We start from the raw sequence: 18,724 nt of genomic DNA on the forward strand, positions 1-18,724 counted from the left end.
TCTCTCTCTCTCTCTCTCTCTCTCTCTCTCTCTCTCTCTCTCTCTCTCTGTCCCTCTTGCCTCCCAGCCTGTTTCCCTGTCACTGATCTGGACCAGACAGCCGGGGTGAGCCAGGGCAAGCCAAGCGCTTCCACAAGCAGTGTGGTCTGGACACGGGACCTGTTGTGTGTGTCAGCATCTGTGTTTCGTCATGCTGCTTATTTCACGTGAAATAAGAAGTTGTTTCTTCTGATTGGCTGCTGTGCCATTAACTCCGATTCTTGGGTTGGTGCCTCTCTCTCATCCTCCCCCTTTTTTCTCCTTCCCTCCCTCTTCCCTGCGCCCTGCGGTGCCTGTGGCTGCCCCAGGGAGTGAAGGGCCCACCCGGCGAAAAGGTGAGTCCCCACTTCCCCACCCCTTTCACCCAGCCACTCTTTGGCAGGCAGGCTGGGCTGGGAGACAAGTGCCCTAAACCCCCCACCACTGCCCTCCCCCCACCCAGGCCCAGCAACGCATGTGACGGTTCTGCCCCGAAGCCTCTGGCGGTCCAGACTAACAGCTTCCCCACAGGAAGCAGGATGACAGGGCTCCTGTCTGTGCACCTCACTGTCCTGGCTGGGCGGGTCTCCCCTACCCTGGCTGGACTGCATGAGCCTCGTGCTCTAGTGCCTGGTTGGGGCAGGGGAGCCCAGGAGGCCCCCCTGAATTTCAGAGCACAACACACCTAACCCACTCATTTGGCAGAGGAGGAAACTGAGGCCCAGAGAAACAGGCCTTGCCTGAGGTCCCATGGCAGTGGCAGTGAGCGAGGGCTGGAAGACATTTCTGTGCCTTGCTCGTGACTCCTTTGTCTGCACGTGGCTGTCTGTCTACATAAGTACTTCCTGTCTCCAAGATAACCACGATGACATCAGTAATAACTACCTAGCGAGCCTGAGTTCTGCCAGGCTCAGTTCTAAGTAGTTTTGTCTCAGTGTTGTTACCTCAGCTGATACTGACACAGCCCTTCCAGGCATGACACATAGAGAAGGCTGTCACATCCGCAGGGTGCACAGCTAGAAAGTGTCAGAGCCAGAGAAGGGCCTGATCTGCTGACTCTGAGGCTGAGGCCCCTGACCACCATGCTATGCTGCCCTCCAAATGGAACGAGGCTCTCTCCGGTCCCACCCTGGCAGTGAGGCCAGCCACTGTCCTGAGCACTTTAGAGCATTATCTTGTGACCAGAACACAATCATTATCACATTTACCAGATGAGACAGTTATTTCCATCCCTGCTAGATCAGGAAACAGGAATAGGCAAGTTAAGCAACTTGCAGGAGGTCACATAGCTGATAGGGAGCAGAGCCGGCATTCCACCGTCACTCTCACCACCACGTCACACTGCCTTGTGTAAAAATTATATTGTAATCACAGTGGCACAAGCAGTTCCTAATTTGAAATCCAACCTGTGTACAAGGTATAACGTATAAATTGTGCATCCATCCCTCTCCACAAGAGCTGCCCCAGTGTCCCAGATCATGGTGTCCTGTGTGGGCTGGAGCTGTTTTAACCCCTGGCCACTCTGTTGAGAAGAGTAGGCAAGAGGACACAGTTTGGGCTTCCCCAGGAGCCAGGGTGCCCTCTCTTGCCCCATCCATACCCGCACACCCTTCCGTCTCTGCTGCCAGACACACATGTACATGCACACATATATTCACACATGTGCACATGGAGCTCCTAGCCCGGCAGCACCAGCCACCTCTGTGACTGAACACTATGGCCAGCCTTATGCCTCTTCCGTGGCCTGCACAAACCAGGACAAGGGCTTTGACCACAGCTCAGCCTTGCAGCCTCAGGCCCTAGGACACTGTAGTCATTGTGTCTCTTGTCCCTTCTGTTTCTCTGAACCCCAGCTCAGGACAGATCGCCATTCACCAGCCTCAGCGTATGCAGCTGGATGGGCGTTGGGGTTGGGGGTGGGAAGGCGGCTGCTGCAGAGCTCCCACCTCAGGCCCCTTCCGCCTCTCACTAGCGTAGCTCCTGCTGTCTTCTCCTCCCGGTGCATCAGCCCATTCCCTGCTCAGTGTATGTCTCGTGCGCCACATCTCCTCTTTCTGTGTCTGTTGTTCCCCACCACCCTCCACAACCTTTCCTGAACACTTCACACATCACCCCCATTCCTTCACTGTCCTCCATATCCCTAGCCTCCCTCTAATCCACACAGTGGCCACCCCGTCCCTACCCTACCTGTCAGCACCTCCTCTTGTCTCCTGTCCCCACGCCCTCTCCTCACTCCTCTCCCCACAGGGCGCCCCTGGAGACGCTGGGATGTCCATCGTTGGTCCCCGAGGACCCCCTGTAAGTTGTTAGTCTTTTGTGGAAAGGGGAGTTCATGAAAAAGGCTTTAGGGCATGGGAGGAGGAGGGGTCCTAGCTGTGGCTCTAGGTGTGGCAGCTGTAAGGAAAGTGACCCAAAACCACAGCGTAGGAGAGGCTCTGGCCAGCCCGCAGCCTCAGCGCTCCAGCAGCTGGGAGGATGCTGTTTTTAGCTGGAGTTCGTGCTTGCTCCCCCGGGGGGAGTACTCAGCCCTCTGAGAAACCAGCTTTGTTTCTGGAAGCTGGGGCACAGATGTGGGGAATCCAGGCCCTCCTGCCGCCATCCATCCACTGCTGGGCTTAGTGGACCTGACTCAAGGCTCCTTTCCTGTCAACACTGTGTCCTCTGTATTCGCTGGGAAAGTCCAGAGGCTTCCGCCATCATGCTGCCTTAGAGACCAGAAGGGAATATGGGGGACCAAGCCACAAGGTAGCGCTGGGAAAGGAGGGCGAGGGTTTCCCCAGGGTGCCCACCCATGGGGTGACAGTAAAATCACATGTTGGAGGAAGAGAGACCCCAGCCACAGCCCAGCACAACCGTCTCAGGAAAGGAGCTAAGGCCCAGAGAGGGAAAGGGGCTGCGAGCCCTGGGAGGAGGGACTGTATCTGACTCCACAAATGAGAAGGCCGAGGCACCAAGAGGTTGGTGACTTGCCCAGAGTCCTAGCTGGTGCTTGGCCACACTGGGAGTGATCACTGTGCCTAGGCTGTACAGGGATGAATCCTCTACTGTAATGGCCTGGCCAGGCTACCGTGTCACTGTCACACATGCTCCTCTCTCACATGCTGCTGCCCTGAAAGGCTTTGCCTCCTTATGTCCTGGAGGATGCCTGAGCACAGAAGTTACTAAAGAAGAGGGTGATATAAAGGTCTAAGAGAAAAAGAGTCCCTAGATTGTGACAGCAAGTGTGAGCCTGGTACAGGCCTGTTCCAAGGAACGTGGGCCCCTTCAGCTGCCATGGCTACTGGTTTCCTGATCTGACCAAGGATGTCCTGTGCGTGGTTCACCCTGATGCTCTGACACCCATCCAGCAGGTACTGTCCTTGACCCTTTTGTTCATACAGGATCTTTCCCGTCAGAAGACAGTCATCCTGTGAGCTCCTAGGTTGGTCCTAGGGAAGCTGGCATGGCCCAGGAGTCCTGACCAAGCCCAAGGCCCTTTGATGTAGGCCTATATGAGTGACCTCACCCAATGGCTCAGCCACCCCAGCCAGGTCCACGACAGCTCTGGGCACTACCTCAGCCCCTGCTGCAGCCCTAGGCAGTGAGGGCAGGGCCCAGGGAAGACAAAGTCTGCTTGTCATTAGGAGAGGTCAAGTGGACAGGTCCTCAGGGGCCAGGGACAATGGGGACATGTGGCTTTCCACTCAGCCAAGAAAAGCCCAGAATAAGTGCTCTAATGAAAACCAGCCTTGGCGCCCTCCGGGGCCACCTGTGTGCTCTCGTGGAGCTCAGTAAATGGTCCAAGCAAAAGGGGGCAAGCCAGGCACCTTGAGGACAGTTCACATTCCAGGGTCCAGTGCAGTTGAGTAGGTTGACTCTTGGGGAGCCCCATCAAACAGAAGGGGAGCTTGGAACCCCAACACACTGGTTGGCCCAACATGCATGGCACCCCTGTTCAAAGCAGCCTGTTCCCTTTCTGAGCTCCCAGCTCCTCAGGCCTAGAGGAGCAATCCAACTTCTAGTTGTTACCCACAACGAACCACTCCATGCCAGGTAGCCCCATCTGCTTATGGCTAGGAACCCAGGATGTGCTAGATGCTAGGGAGACAGTGGAAACCCAAACTAAGGCCCATGATTACATCCAGAATCCTGAGGGGCGCTAAGGTGGGAAGGTCAGGAAGCTGGGGGCTGGAGATAGGGCAGGCGGAGACAGCGTCTAGGAGGAAGGATAACTAAACCCTGCTTAAAGACTTGCAGTGGTGACCCAGGCCAGAGAGAAGTGTAGAGCTCCTGAACCCAGGGAGCCCCCAGAAACTGGCAAAGCTCCTTGCCCTGGATGAAGTGTGTCTAGAGGAACTACAGGTTAGCCCTTCTGGATGGCTCCCAGAATCCCCAAGGCCTGGGAGGAGGAGTGAATTAGAGCAGCCGGAAGGTGGACACAGTGGGTTTCATGATGATAAATGCAAGGCTGGGAAGAGAAGCAGGAGCTCTGCACATCCACGCATCTGACTCTCAAGGCACAGCAGTGCCAGGCCCTAGAAGTGGAGCTTGCTGGGCAAGAGGGTTTCCTTACATCAGGATGGACGTGAGGTGCCTCAGGATGCCTGCAGGAAGCACCGTATTTGCTGCTGGGTCCTGGGATGCAACGTGTGCTGGCTCACCCCTGTGTGCCTTGTGAGCTTCCTTCCCACAGTGACAGGCGACCTCATGGATCGTAGCCTGTGAAATCAGCCACAGCACAAGCAGAGCTGGAAACACTTCCCAGCCAGCACTCACAAGTTGTGCTGTTCAGGCTGGACCATGAGGCGGGTCCCAGGCCCAGGCATAACAAGGCCTCTGGGGCACACCAAGGAAGAGGGGAAGGACGCGCTTCGGCGTGCACGTACTGAAGACAGAAAGACTCCCAGCCAGGACTGTCTTGCTTTGCCCCACACAAGATGCAGGTAGGAGAAATATGGGGAGAAGTAGCGCAGGCTTCCACTATCAGGAAGTGAAGCCCCTGGGCTACCTTCCCACTCTGGCCTTGATTAAGGAAGACAGTTTCAGAGATCAATGTAAAGCTTATTTCCCTTGTTTCTGTGAGGACAATGATAATTGATAATCTATTACCTACATATTTATTGTGCTCCTAATCCCAGCGAATTTTTCATGGGAATGAATGTCCTATAAAATACTGAATTTTAGGGGTTCAATACCCCGCACCCCGCACCTGGCCCCCCAGTGCACTAAGCCGGCCACCCAGACCGGGCGTGGTGGCACACAGCTGTGACCCCAGTGCTACGGAGGCTATGACAGGACAATCACTGCAAGTCCAGGCTGCGCAGTGAGACCCTGTACCAAATACATAAAATATATAATGAATTTTATTCAGAAAAAAATTAGCTCTTGAGAATGTTGGGAAAATTGTGAAAATATATTAAAGGGGTAGGAAAGAGAAGGCTAGTTGTTCGATTAGATAGCAAAATGCAGATAAATGCAGAGCAATCAAAACAAGCAAATGGAGAGAACAGAACGGTGAGTCCAGAAATAAAGCCAAATGCTATGGGAACTGGACAAGCAATGGCAACTTCACTTCACGGTAGGAAGAAAAAGATACATTGTTCAGATGTCCGGGCAATTGGCAGGCCATTTATTTATTTACTTCTATTTTAGGGAAGGGTCCACCGGGTGTTCAGGGCCTCAATACTAAATCGGACTCAGCAATCCGCCTGTTTACAGCCTCCCAAGTGCTGGGATTACAGGCATGCGCTGCCACACCCGATCTCAATTGGGTGGCCCAGGGATTGAACCCCCAGCCCCTGTGTCTGCTTGCAGGTTCTTTAACCTGCTGAGAAATTTGGCTGGCCCTTGGCAGGCCTCTTAGAAAAAGGAAACCTGAAAGAAAGCTGCTTGTCTCTTTTTAAAAAATAGCTGAGTCTCTACCTCACTCATTATTAGGAATTAGGCTAAATTCCCAATGAATAAAATGCTTAGTTGTAAAATATGAAAGCAAAAAATATAAACAGAAGACATGAGCAAATGTTTTATAATTCTGAGCTGGGGAAGGCCCTTCTAAAACATGCCATAAAACCTCTCCCCAAGCCATAGGAAAACATCACTAAGTTTACCTACATAAATATAAGACTTCTGAATGATAGAAAATATAAACAAAGTCAAAGACAATACCCAAGTCAGAAAATACTCCCAATGCATATGACTACCAAAGAGTTATTGCTCTTGAAAAAGAACTTTACTCAAAGCAATAAGAAAATGAAATGATAACCAGATAGAAAACATTAGAAAAAGCTAAGTGCGGCAGCGTGCACCTGCAGGGCCAGTACTCAGAAAGCAGGGTAGGGAGTTTGTTCAAGACCAGAAGTTCAAGGCCAGCCTGGGCAAAATAATGAAACCCTATATCAGACTGGATGGATGGATAGATGATAGATCGATGGTAGATAGGTGGATCAATCGATTGACAGATAGATGGATAGATAGATAGGGCAATGCAAGCATAGGACTGGCCAATAAATATAGGAAGGCATCTCAATTCAGCATGTAACTGCAGAGATGTGGATGAAAGTCCAGTTCCAAGTCTCCCCAAGTGCTTTCTCGTGTCCCACCTCTGCAGGAAGTAGTCTCACTTTCCATTTGGTCAATGACAGCATTCTTCCCAAGATTCCTGAAAAAGCCCTGGTTAGCCCTGCACTTGGCCCTGGGCTGGAGAGACACATCCCACTACCAGAGCTGACTCTGTAATTAGCAAACCGTGTGATTACCCCTACCACATAAGCACTAGCTAGAGCAGGCCTTCGAGATGTTTCTTGGCACCCTCTCCTGACCTTTGCCTCAGTCCTCTGCTTATTCAGAGTTTACAGAATGCTTGCCCTGGGGGGTTTCAAGATTGCATTGCAGGGTTTCCGGGGTTTCTCCTGAGGGCTATTCTTAGCAGCACTTATCCTCAGGAGGAAAGGGGGGGCCTTCCGACACGTAAGTGCCATCTCCTCCCTCTGGTCCTTTGGATGCCTGCCACATGCCCAGCCCAGGTGGCAGCCCTCAGCCAGCTCCCTGCTGGACCAGGACTGTGGCCCTGACATGGCAGGGTCCCTGTCCCACTCAGGCCAAGAGGCCCATGTGTTCCCTGAGCAGAGGTCTCGGAATATTCGTGTCCACAGCTTTGAGGAGGAGCCAGGAAGCCTGGAGATGTTTCAGAGTCGCAGCAGATGGATCCAGATGCAGTCTGATTCTGCAAGTATTGCTTGGCTAGGATAAACCTCCATGAATCCCAAGACATACAGAGCTCAAAAGCAACCACACTTCATCCTGATGCCTCTGTGTTCAATTTACTCAATAAACAGCCTGTGACAGTGGCTACCATTGTAACAGATCTGACGAACCTGAACCTATATGGTTATACTATTAGTCCCAGTCTACAGATGGGAGAACTGAGGCTCCTGGAGGTCACATAACATTCTTAGTGTCAACTGCTGTTGGTAGAGGATGGATTAGGACTCCCTCTGCCAGATGCCCTTTCCTAGGGGAGGACTATGGCCATCTCAGTGACCCAGGCTGAGCGCTGGCTTTGTGTCTATAGGGAAAGGCAGGCGAGTATGTGCCTAAGCCTAGGGCAGGAGGAGGCAGGAAGGGCAGCTCACAAGGCTCACTAGGGTGAGATGGGATGAGACAAAATGACAGGAGAGGAGAAAGGAGGCCTTGCAGTTGGCGTTTCTTAGCTGCCCGTAACCGTCACCCTCAGGCAGCCTCATACTACTTCTAACTTGAGCACCTCTCTCTGGTCCTGAATCTTGCCCATAAAGCACTGAGCTCCAGCCAGCGAACTTGTTTCTAGCCTGAAAATCTGTCTGCGTTGCACTTTGCACCTCCAGGGAAATGGGCTCAGATGGGTCTCTTCCCATGAGGCCTAAGGGACCCAGAAAACCAACAGCTAAAGGGAGGAGATGCTGGCCTGGGAGAAAGGAGCGTGAGCCGCTTGTCCTATTCTAGCCTGAAGAATGCATTATGAAGGTCAAGCTGTGCTCTGCTGATATCAAAACCCCCCTTGGATAAGTGGCCACAAGCAGTGCCTGTAAATAAAGATGCGGAGCTCTCAGTCCAGGGGTTCAGGGCGCTGCGGGCAGAGTCCCTGCTGGCCTGCCGTCTCCGGGACTATTTACATGCTGAGGCCCAGAACACCTACCGCAGTGACGAGCTGCTTCCTGGAAACTGGAAGCCCACAGATGCTGGCCAGCCACCACACGCACTCACACACGCTAAGTGCGCCCCATGGAGGTCATAGGGCAGCAAGGGACCGGCAGCGAGATGAGCCAGGGAGAGGGCAGGCTCCATTCCTCCTAGCTCATCCTCACTGTTCTGCTCCTTTCAGGGTCAGCCGGGTACTCGGGGCTTTCCTGGATTTCCGGTAAGTGGGGAGGGTTGAAGTTAGCTGTGTCCTGGTGGGCTCTGGGCCTGACCGGGTTAGGCTCCATCCACCAAGAGCAGTCCTGGGGCCACTCTTTTCCTTCCCTTTCCAAACCAGTCTGTCTTTCCTTTCTTTCTTTCTTTCTTTCTTTCTTTCTTTCTTTCTTTCTTTCTTTTCTTTTTTGGAGGGGTGGTACTTTGGATTAACCCAGGACCTTCACACTGAGCCATATCCCTCATGATATATATATATATATATATATATATATATATAATGTTGACATAGAGTCACTAACTTACTCAGACTGGTTCACACCTGTGACCCTCCTGGCCTAGCCAGGGATTGCAGACATGTGCCTTGCTCCTGGCTCCTACTCTGGTCATTAAGAGCCTACTCTACAGCCTCCTCCAGGACAGTAGCTCAGCTCTAGGCTCCATGTGCAGGAAGGGACAGGGAAAGGGTACAACAGACAAGGGGGCAACAGGACAGGCTGATGAACCCAGCAGGACGCTGGAATATGGACGCGGAATTCCTCAGGAAGGCAACAGGACATCATCAGGCTTCTAGAGAAGGTTCATCGGGGAGGGGGCAGGGGCCCTGAGTATCCTTTTACCCCGTCCATGGTGAGGAGCAGCCATTGTCCTTTCCTAGGCCTTGCTGCTGAACAAGCCCAGTTTCCTAGGAACATGCGCTACACTCTCCTCATGGGTCAAGAAGGGAGGAGGAGGAGGAGGAAGTCTTTGACACCAAGGACAGTGGCATCTAGTGGACTCTGCCCTGTGCCAGACACCCGGCTGCTGGTATTTGCTACACCTCTCTAGGACCCATCAGGGAAGGCTCTGCGATTTTTCACCCTGCTGTAGGATGGGCAAGGAAGGCTTAGGTTTGCCTTGGTCTTACAGCAAGTGAGTGGGCAGGCAGAAACTGAACCCCTACCTAGATGGCACCAGATCCTGAACTCTCCCCCTGCCCCAGGCCCAGACAGGAGACCTGTAATGCTGGGTCTTTACATCTGGCCTTTCTGTTTGCAGGGTCCCATCGGGCTGGATGGCAAACCGGTGAGTGGGCCCCCGGGCTGGAACTCCTCTCCTCCTAACACTGCCCCCCCACCCATCCTCCTATGAGACCCCAAGTCATGGGAAGATGTCTTTGCTAGAAAGTTCTTGGCTAGAAAGAGGTCACTAGAAGGAACAAGGGGATGGGGATGAATGAGTCCCCCTTGACACAGTGACTTCCCAAAGCCCAAGTCACCAGCAGCCCATCCAGCTGCTCAGCATCTGCACAAGAGCCATTCTTAGATCTGGTGATCTTGGAAGCTTCTGAAAGGGTCTGGGTTGGGAGATCGCTGGAGCACACAGAAGCAGGAAGATCCTGCAGAAACCTGATCTTACAGAGCCCAGCCAGCTGTCATACACCGTCTTCAGCCCCCACACACCAAGGTGCTCCTGTGTCCCCTGCCCACCTTGTGGCAATTGAAGGGCTACCCTTTCTCCTGTGCTTTCCATGACTGTGAGCTGGTGCCAGGAAAGCCCCCGCTCACACAGCAAGGCCATGTGCAATCACTCTTCCCTCCCTCATTCCTCCCAAGTACATTTGGAGCCTTGAGCCATGGCCCCTGACAACGATGTTCCTCGAGGGAAGCAGCCCCTACCTTCTAGGAAGGGGTGAGGTATAGGAGGGTTGGCCAGCAACACCCTCTGGGTCCCCACAAAGGCATGGGGCAGGGGGTGCATTGTAGGTCCAACCATTCAACCCACTCCAGGGCAGCCAATGTCCTCTTGGGTGGGGATCTGGCCACCTGCCCTCCAGGGGTCCACTGAGGCATGTCCATTGCCACCCTGGTGTAGATACATGGTAAGGCTGGGCCCCAGAGAGACACTCCCACATATTCCTCTGAAGGGCAGACAACAGTCATAAGGACTGGAGGGTGGGGAGCATATGGCCTGGCCTCGGCCAGCTGAGTTAAGGGTTGGGGGACAAGCAAGATGGAGTGACAGTGCAAGAAAGGAAATGCATGGGCAGTGCAGTGACCAGAAGAGCAGGTGGCAGGCAGGGTGGGCATCTGTGTTGCTGACTATGCACCTGACAGCCACCTTCTTCTCCCACCAGGGCCACCCCGGACCCAAAGGGGAGATGGTAAGACTCCAGCTTTCTGGCTTCCAAAGCAGCTGGGGACAGAGCAAGTGGCTGCCTTCGCTGTCACTGTGCACACGCACATTGCAACAGGGAGAGGCAGGCTGGGGTTCCCCACCCTGAACCACAGGAAGGAGGGCCAGAGGGAGCACCATCTAGGCCGAAGCTGCAGGCAGTGGGCGGTGTCTGAGTGCACCCCAGCCAGCATCAGTACCCTTGGGTGCGCGCTCCCTCACCACAGCTGGCTGCATGAGCTGAGCTAGGTTGCCCTTTCCCTGGACCAGCTCTGCCCTGAGCTGCCCCGTGATGCTGGGCTTTGGCCCACACCAAGCAGGAGAAGAATGAGGCTTCAGCTTTCCCTCTTGTGGCCAAAAGCAACCTGCTTCCCACCTGCCACCCAGGAAAGGAGTCAGGGCTCCAGCTCTGTGAGGGGTTGGTCCTCAGAAGAGCCTGAAGGACGGCAAACAGGCCACCTGGCTGGGACACATAGCTGCCTCCCAAACTCTGCAACACAGGCTGGCATATGTGCCACAGTTGGTGAGAGCAACATTGTCCCACAAGCCAGTGTGAGGACTTGGTGACCAACACCCTGCCAGGGCGCCAAGGCAGGCAGGCGCTGCTGTGAACAGAAAAGGAGATGAAGTGCTGTCGCAGACTCTGGGGCCTCAGCTCCCACCTGCCAGCCCTGGGACCTTCAGCAGCCCAGCCCCTCGGACCTCAACCCAGCCTCCACACCCAGATCCAGCATTTGCAGCCCCAAGACTCCATTGCAGAGTTCCATGTTACTCAGCATCCTTAATGACAGGGATGCACACTGAGAAACGCAACACAGGATGATTTTGTCACTGTGTGGACATCACAGTGAACGCTTAGGTCACTAGGCAATAGGGCCACCACTATATACATGTCCCATCTGTGAGCAAACCGTCATTAACGCATCATGTAACTACATTATCTCATTCAGTTCTCAGTGTGGCCTGGAACTCCTTGTCCTCTTAGGACCCCCTTGACAGCTGTGGAAACAGGGCTCAGAGAGTTAAGTAACTGATCCAATTCGCACAGCTGGGAAGATCCCAAAACAGGATCCAAACCCGGTTCCTCCCCTTTGTTGCCTCCTTCCCTTCTGAAATGTATTTTTACTGACTATCTAGAGTGTTCTGGGCATTGCATCAGGTGTGGGATTGTGGACAGAAGCAGGCGACACCATCCTTGCCACCCTGGAGCTTGCATACTAGTGAGGGAGGCAAACATTTGAAGAACCCATTACATAGTTAACAAACTGCCCTGCAGTGGATGGTGTACAAAAGTCGTCCCCAGGACCCTGGGAAACCTCTGTATAGCAAAAACCTCACCCAGGCTGAGAGTCAGTGCAGACTTTCCTAAGAAAGAGACCTTGAACTGGGTTCTGAAGGATAAGATTCAACCATAACAAGATAGACAAGGAGAAATGGAAGAATAGCATTGCAAAGGCCCTGAGGTTGGGGAGTCTGAAGCGTCTACAGAGTGGGAGGTGGGTCAGTGAAGCCTGGCTTCAGTGGGCAGAAGAGCAGGCATTGAAACACGGGCCACCTGGCTGCTTTCTTCTGTCATTGCCTCCTGCCCCTGGCCACGCCGTCCACAGGCAAGAAGCAGCAGAGGCTGAGGCCACAACGAGCTGCCATGCTGCCCTCGTCACAGAGGTATCGTGGCTTCAGTTGTCGGGATCTGGGGTAGTCATCCCTTCAGCCCCTTTACACCTTCAGCCTGATGCCACCACAAGGCTGCCATGGCACCCCAGAGCAATATAAATGGTGCCCCGTGGGCACTGCTCTGTGACTCTCACAGCACGTAGATTCCCACTTGACAAGAAGGCAGATTAAGGCAGAGAGCACTGAGCACATTGCTCAGAGTGTCGTGGCTGCTGCGTACCTGGGCTGAGCTCCAGACCACGAGATGGGGTCTCACCCCTCAGCAGCTCCTCTTCTCTGCTGTGCATGTCCTTTGTCTTGAAGGCCAGGAACCCCTCTGTGGGACCCTCCTCACCCTCATTGCCCCCACCCACCTTACCTACCCCCCACAAGCCTTCCCTCAAGGGAAGGGGCAAGGCCTGCCTCCCATGAGACCTTATGACAGGCCCCTCTGTGCTTCAGCACTGTCCACCAATTCCATGAGCCCCCCTGTCTGGCTTGTGCAGGGACCTGGCTTGTCCAGTGTGACCACTGCCCATCTGCCATCTGTTTTCCCTCTCCTGGGTGTCCCAGCCTGGCCACCAGGCCCTCATGCTTAGCTTATAATCTCACCTTGCTCCACCTGTTGCCTCACCAAAGCCCAAGAGCCTGACATGAGGTGTGTGATTGCAGAAAGCAGGTGGAAACAAGATTGGGGTCCCAGACTCGGGCACCAAGGCCATGGGCAGAGCCTGGACTCGGCATCACAGGGGCAGGGCTGTCCTAGGGCAAGAGGCATTGTCACCCAGTGCCTGCACCCAGAAAGCATAAGGGCCTCAGCCCTGTCCGGTGCTGGATGCCAGGGGAGGGCTGCTGGGCCAGGGCCGTGACTGGCCATGTGCCGAGAGCTAGCTGGTGCCCTGCGGTATGGGGCTTTGAGGTACTTAGGAGGGTTTCAGATTTTAATTTACCTTGTTCTGGCTCTTCAGTGTTGGAAACGAATTGAAATAAACCCATAGAGGGCAAACAAAATACCCATGGAGACCAACTCTGTCCTGTGAGCTATGACTGGGTGTTTGCACTCGACCCTCCATGCCTCTGCAGCCCTGAATCCCAGGGGTCTCATCAGTACACACACACACACACACACACACACACACACACACACACTCCTCTCCCTGTCCTGACGGAGGGTGGCCTGGTCATCTGGGGTCTGGCTTCTGGCTCCTGCTAGTTGGACCCTGGGCTACTGAGTCTGACACCAAGTACTGTCCTCCAGCTGGGCTGGGCTTGCTGCCCCTTCTCCGGGTCACTGGGTCTCCTGGGGTTTCTGAAGCAGTAAGGCAGGGGCAGGAGAGGCTCTTTCCCCATCTCAGCAGTCCAAGGCCGCCCACCCTGATTGCCCCCAGCTTGGGACCCAGAGATGGTATGGCAAGGATGTCCTCACAGGCCAAGCTGAGAAGGACTTCGGGGGCCCTGGTTTTCCTTCTTATCAACCCTAAAGCCCTGCCTGCCCCCCATGAGCATGATGCAAGCCTCAGAGCCAGCAGGGCACCAGGTCCTCCTGAGGGAGCAGGCGCCTGCCCTGGCCCTGTGTGTTCCTCCGAGGAACTCAGAACCTGGCTTAGAGTGCAAACCTCCAGCTTCGTCTCTATGCCACAGGTTTCTCCAAAATGCCCAGTGTCCGCGGCACTGGCCTGTCCCCCTCCCACTATGTCCCCTGAAGCTTTCTGGCTCCGTGGCTTGCACTGAGGCAGAAGCAGGAGGTACCGGTGTCTTCTGGAGCTTGGGTGTAGGAGATCCTGGGGCAGATGGCCACCTGAGCCCTGAGTGCAGTCTGCTGCCCGGCCAGGGTGGGATGACAGTGGCTGGAGCAGTGAATACAGGATGCTATCCGAGGGGACAGGGCACACCTGGCCATACCTGTGGGTGGCGAAGAGGTAGCACATTGGTATGTAAGCCTCACTGTTTTGTGCATGTCAGACACAGAAGGCCGTGGCAGACAGACCCAGCCTTTGGCACTCCAGGACACTCCAAGAAGTCCCCAGATGCCCAGCGCCTGTCCCAGCTCCACCCAGGCACCAGCTCTGACCTGCCCTCTCCTGTCTGCTCACTGACCTGTGTGTGTTTCCTCCCCCAGGGCCTGATGGGTCCCCGAGGACATCCGGTTGGTACCTCTTCTTCATTGTTCCCTAGTAGAGAGGATTGGGCCTACTGTGTGCTGAGCTTCAATCTTTAACTCTCATTTCTCTCTCTTTGTAGGGACCTCAAGGACAAAAAGGAGAAAAGGTGGGTGTGGTGGGGGCTGCCTAAAGTCTCTAGCTTGGACACAAACTCCCAACAGGCAGAACAGGGTCAGAGTGGATGGTCTGAAGTTTAAGGTTGATTGACAGAAGCAGGAAAGGCCCCAAGGTGCCCCAGAACATAAGAGAGACACCATGGAGCTGCCCTGGGTAACAGCTTGGGGGAGGGTCTGCCCAGAGCAGGGGCCTTTCCAGCTTCTCCTCAGCATCTCCCACCTGCCACTCTCTGTCTCTGACCCTGGAGCCACTAGGATGGTGAGGTGTCCTCACCCCTTCCTGGCCTCTCCTTTTCTGTTGAGTTTCTGCCCAGAGCTCCAGGCCAAGGCTGTCAGGTGTTACTACCCAGAGGGTCTGCCTCCAGCCAGGGGCAGGGTATAATTCCCGCCCCTCCCTCACTCATGGGGGCACTCCCAGGCTTCCCTCCAGGGCCACAGAGGAACCTCCCCCCACCTCCCCATCTCCTACCCTAAGTCACAAGGCTCAGGCCAGCCAGAGCAATATGGACAGAGATTCATGGTGTAGTGGATAAGTCCCAGGACAAATCCCCAGCATGTGTCTAACACCGCCTCTCTTCTCCCCTCCCCAGGGCCAGTGCGGCGAGTACCCACACCGGGTAAGTGAGCTCCAGACCAAATGGGCCCTTTGATCCACCCTCAGCACAGCCCTGCTCAGCCTCATCTCCCTGGGGTCTCTGCACCTGACAGAGCTGGGGACAGGAGCCTGAGGCTCTGCTTAGTAGCAGGAGAGGTTGCAGGGCACCTGGTGGGCACCATGAGTGTGGTGGATTCCTGTGTGTGTGTGTGTGTGTGTGTGTGTGTGTGTGTGTGTGTGTGTCCATCCATCTGGCCATCTGTCTGTCTGGCCATCTGTGTCTGTCTAGTGGAGCCAGTCATCTACAGTCCCTGTCCCTCTGCCTATCTGCTGTCCTGGGTGCCTGGCATCACTCTGAGGTATGCCTGCTGATCTGGCTGCCTGCACCTCACCCTCTCCGATGGCTGTGTGGCTCGCGTGGCCTGTGTGAGCCCTTGTCTGCATTGGGAACGTGTGCAACTGTCTGCCAGAAAAAGAGGGACTTTTAAGTTCCTTGTTGCTTCAGATGCCTGAGCTTCGGGACAGGAGATCATTGTGGGGACCGCATGAGTTCAGGGGATAAAGTTTCCTTTTCCTTGTGATAAGCACAGGACGCCCCTCTCCCGGCAGTGTGAAGATTTATTGGGAGGTTTCTCTCCCAAGCCCTAGCTGGCTGGTTCCTTTTCTCTGCTCCACTTAAGAATAGCAGACCCTGCCTGCCCTTTAGGGATCCTCACCTGTGCAGCAACACAGGGGTCCTGCTTGGGACGGGGAACGCAAAGCTGAGCCCTGCTTCCTCAAGCAAGAGCCAGAGAACTAACGCAGAAACACCCCATGTGCAGGAAGCTGGGACCAGACAGCTGCACTCAAGCCTGGGAGGCAGTGTAGACAGGACAGGCATCTTAGGAGACCTCCCCTTGCCTCATGGGCCCCACTGTGCCCAGAAATGCATGGGTGGCTTCCCTGGCCTGCACCCTGGCTGGGTAGGCCCTGGGATTGGGTTTTGGAGGCAGAGAGCGGCACAAGCCAGCTCTCTAGGAGAGCTTGAATAAGGGCCTGACCCCTGCCCAATCACTAAAGGGACAGAGGGCATGGTGGTCTCTGAATTCTGGGTTCCTGGGCCAGGGAGAGGCCACTGGGGCCTGGAATGTAAGGGGCTGGAATAGGTTTGAGGTTGAGGCTGGGCTGGGCCTAGGCCGGGGGACACAGGCCACAGGCACGCAGACAGAGCTGGCCTGTTGGTGACATGTGCTTTGAGACCCAGGGGCCCCGGCATTCTGGCCAGCCCAATCCTGATACAATAATAGAAAGCCAGCTGTGTTTATTTGAAACAATGGGCTCACAAGATTGTTATGTTGCCCAAAAGAAAGGCAGCAGCCCCCAGCACAAAAGACACCCAGCTGCAGATACTTTGTCCATCTGTCACCAGTCCTGAAGGGACACTGGTGGCAGGCAGGGATGGGCACTCTCTACCCTTCAGCCCAGTATAAGAACAGGGAAGGAGGCAGTGATAGAATGTTCTAGAGGCACCTTGGCCCCAGACGCAGTGGAGCCAAGCCTTTGGTCAACAGCAGTCAGCAGGTGGGCACCCAACAATGGCAGAACAAGATTACTTAGAAGAGGTAGGAAAGCAGGGAGCTTTGAGGGGCCTGCTGATTTCACAAAGGGTCTGTGGGCCCAGAGGGGATAGCAGGTCTGTGAGAGCCGGGCTGGTCCCTGCCTTTTCCAGCCTGAGACCTCCCCAGGATAGAAGGGAGAGGAGAGAGGTGCTGGGTGGGCACAATGGAGTCTACAGGATGGAACAGTGGGCGGGCATCTGTGGGCCACCCCAAGCCTCCTGCCACCCAGCCTCTGCCGTCTTCATTTCCCTGCACACCAGGAGCATCTAAGCAGCACGCTAGCAGCTCTGCGCTCCAACCAGATAATCACCCTGAAGGTTGGTGGGCTCGGGAAGGTCTCTGGGCCCTGTCTGCAAGACGCTCCCTGCACATGAGTGCAGCACTGCCCTTCCTTCGCCACTTTCTGACGCAGACTGGGTGGGGCTCCGAGGGTGGCAGCTGCCCGGGAAGGCACAGGGCTGACCTGGAAGGCCCGGCCGGCTTCCCCATCCCCAGTTGGGTGACTTCTCAGCCCCAGTGGCTCCTAGTTCTCACAAGTTCATCCCAGGGTGCTTGAGGGAGTTCAAGTGCTTTTTGAAAACAAGTAGTTGGTTCGGTGCCATCTTTGTTTCCCGTGGGCTCACCGCCTCTTAAAACCATGGGTTAGTCAGACAGACAGAGGAACTGTGCAGGAACTTCCAGAAATGAAAATCTCACTGGGTAATCAGATTGCAGGTTGCCTCCCCCCTAAAAAAAAAAAAAGAAGAAGAAGAAGTGGTTGAACATTCCAGAGACATCTTTACCCAACTTCTATTTTCCAAGTGTGCCGGCCCCCCAGTGAGAACTCAGTAGCACTTAGCCTGTGCCCACATCAGCCTCGCCCTCCTGGGCTCAGCCCCAGCAACTGCTTCGGCCCTTCCTGACCATCCCCAGATTCGCTGACATCAGCCTTTCTGGTCCTACCAGAGAAAGAAGCCAACAAGGGCTGCACATCAGACTGGCTTCAAGTACCAATTTAGCTGTCCTGCGGCTCCTGCACCAGAGCCTCTGAGTCTGTGATGCACAGCCCGACAGCCGTGTCCCCTAATGGGCAGGGATGGGTGGGGTGGCAATGCAGTATCAGCCTGTGTTGGCAGCCTCTGCAGCCCAGCATGTCTGGGGGGCAGGCTGGGCCACGCAGGACCTGTCTCCCAGTCCAGGGGCTGCTGGCTGGCACCCCACGCTCCAACCTGGAGGCCAAGGCAGGGTGCAGAGGGAAGGCCGCTCCTCCTTCCCAGGGCCGGCCGCACCCCCCTAGGCCTGTGTCCCCAGCTTCAGTAGCACCTGTTCACGCTAATCTCTCTTTTCTCCTCCTCTCCTCCCACCCTCTGGCCGCTCTGCCTTCCTGGTGACTTTGAACGCGGTTCTGGATGCCTGCGATCTCTGGCCTTTGCCCTCTGGCCTTCCAACTCACCTTTCTCTTCAGCTGCTGCCTCTCCTCAATTCAGTGCGGTTGGCTCCACCCCCAGTCATAAAAAGGCGGACTTTCCAGGTAGACACCTTCCCTGTGCCAGACCCGTGTGGCTTCCCCCAGGGACCAGCAAGTCTGTGGTGCCTGACAAGCCAGATGGGGCTGAAGGCAAAGCCAGAACCTTCTCCTTGAATTAAATGACACACGCATGGGCCTGTTCATATGATGTTGGCAGAGCACCCAGCACAGAGCAGGGATTTGCACTTAGGGCCTCTGCCTGTCGCTGGCCATGTAAGCCTAGTCAAGTCACTTGACCTCTTGGCACCTCAGCGTCCTCGTCTGTAGAATAAGGATGATAACAGTGTCTGCGTCTTAGCGCTGTTGAGACACGTATTACTGGTGTTGGTCCTCCTGTGCTGCAAGGGATATAATGCTAGCTGATGTCATTTCTGTTGCCCACGTTTTGGAGACAAAGAAACTGAGGCTCAGAGAATTAAGTTGATTTGCCCAACATCACAGCACGAGGAAGACTTGGGACAGGCTGGAGTTCTCTGGCCCCCACATCCACCACTCTCGGCCTTTCTACTTCGAAATGCAGGCTGCTTAGCAGCTGATCCTGCGCCTCCTCTATT

At 54.9% G+C, this 18,724-nt stretch overlaps 1 protein-coding gene across 17 annotated transcripts in view; it reads left to right on the forward strand.

The window, feature by feature from the left end:
* Col13a1 (collagen type XIII alpha 1 chain) overlaps positions 1–18,724 on the forward strand; it is a 145,431-nt gene that overhangs the window by 74,328 nt on the left and 52,379 nt on the right. For 7 of the 17 annotated variants that reach the window (XM_023723487.1, XM_023723417.1, XM_023723468.1 and 4 more), the window contains exons 6-15: positions 348–374; positions 1,877–1,903; positions 2,266–2,316; positions 8,357–8,392; positions 9,424–9,450; positions 10,502–10,528; positions 14,312–14,338; positions 14,434–14,460; positions 15,061–15,087; positions 18,108–18,173. In XM_023723487.1, coding sequence (XP_023579255.1) covers positions 348–374; positions 1,877–1,903; positions 2,266–2,316; positions 8,357–8,392; positions 9,424–9,450; positions 10,502–10,528; positions 14,312–14,338; positions 14,434–14,460; positions 15,061–15,087; positions 18,108–18,173 — 342 coding nt within the window. Of the gene's footprint in view, positions 1–347; positions 375–1,876; positions 1,904–2,265; positions 2,317–8,356; positions 8,393–9,423; positions 9,451–10,501; positions 10,529–14,311; positions 14,339–14,433; positions 14,461–15,060; positions 15,088–16,923; positions 16,981–18,107; positions 18,174–18,724 lie in introns of all 17 variants that reach the window. The other 10 variants (XM_023723436.1, XM_023723465.1, XM_023723489.1 and 7 more) reach the window with 7 other exon arrangements.

This window comes from Octodon degus, unplaced genomic scaffold (assembly GCF_000260255.1).
Source record: "Octodon degus isolate 3935 unplaced genomic scaffold, OctDeg1.0 scaffold00005, whole genome shotgun sequence".
Lineage (NCBI taxonomy): Eukaryota > Metazoa > Chordata > Mammalia > Rodentia > Octodontidae > Octodon > Octodon degus.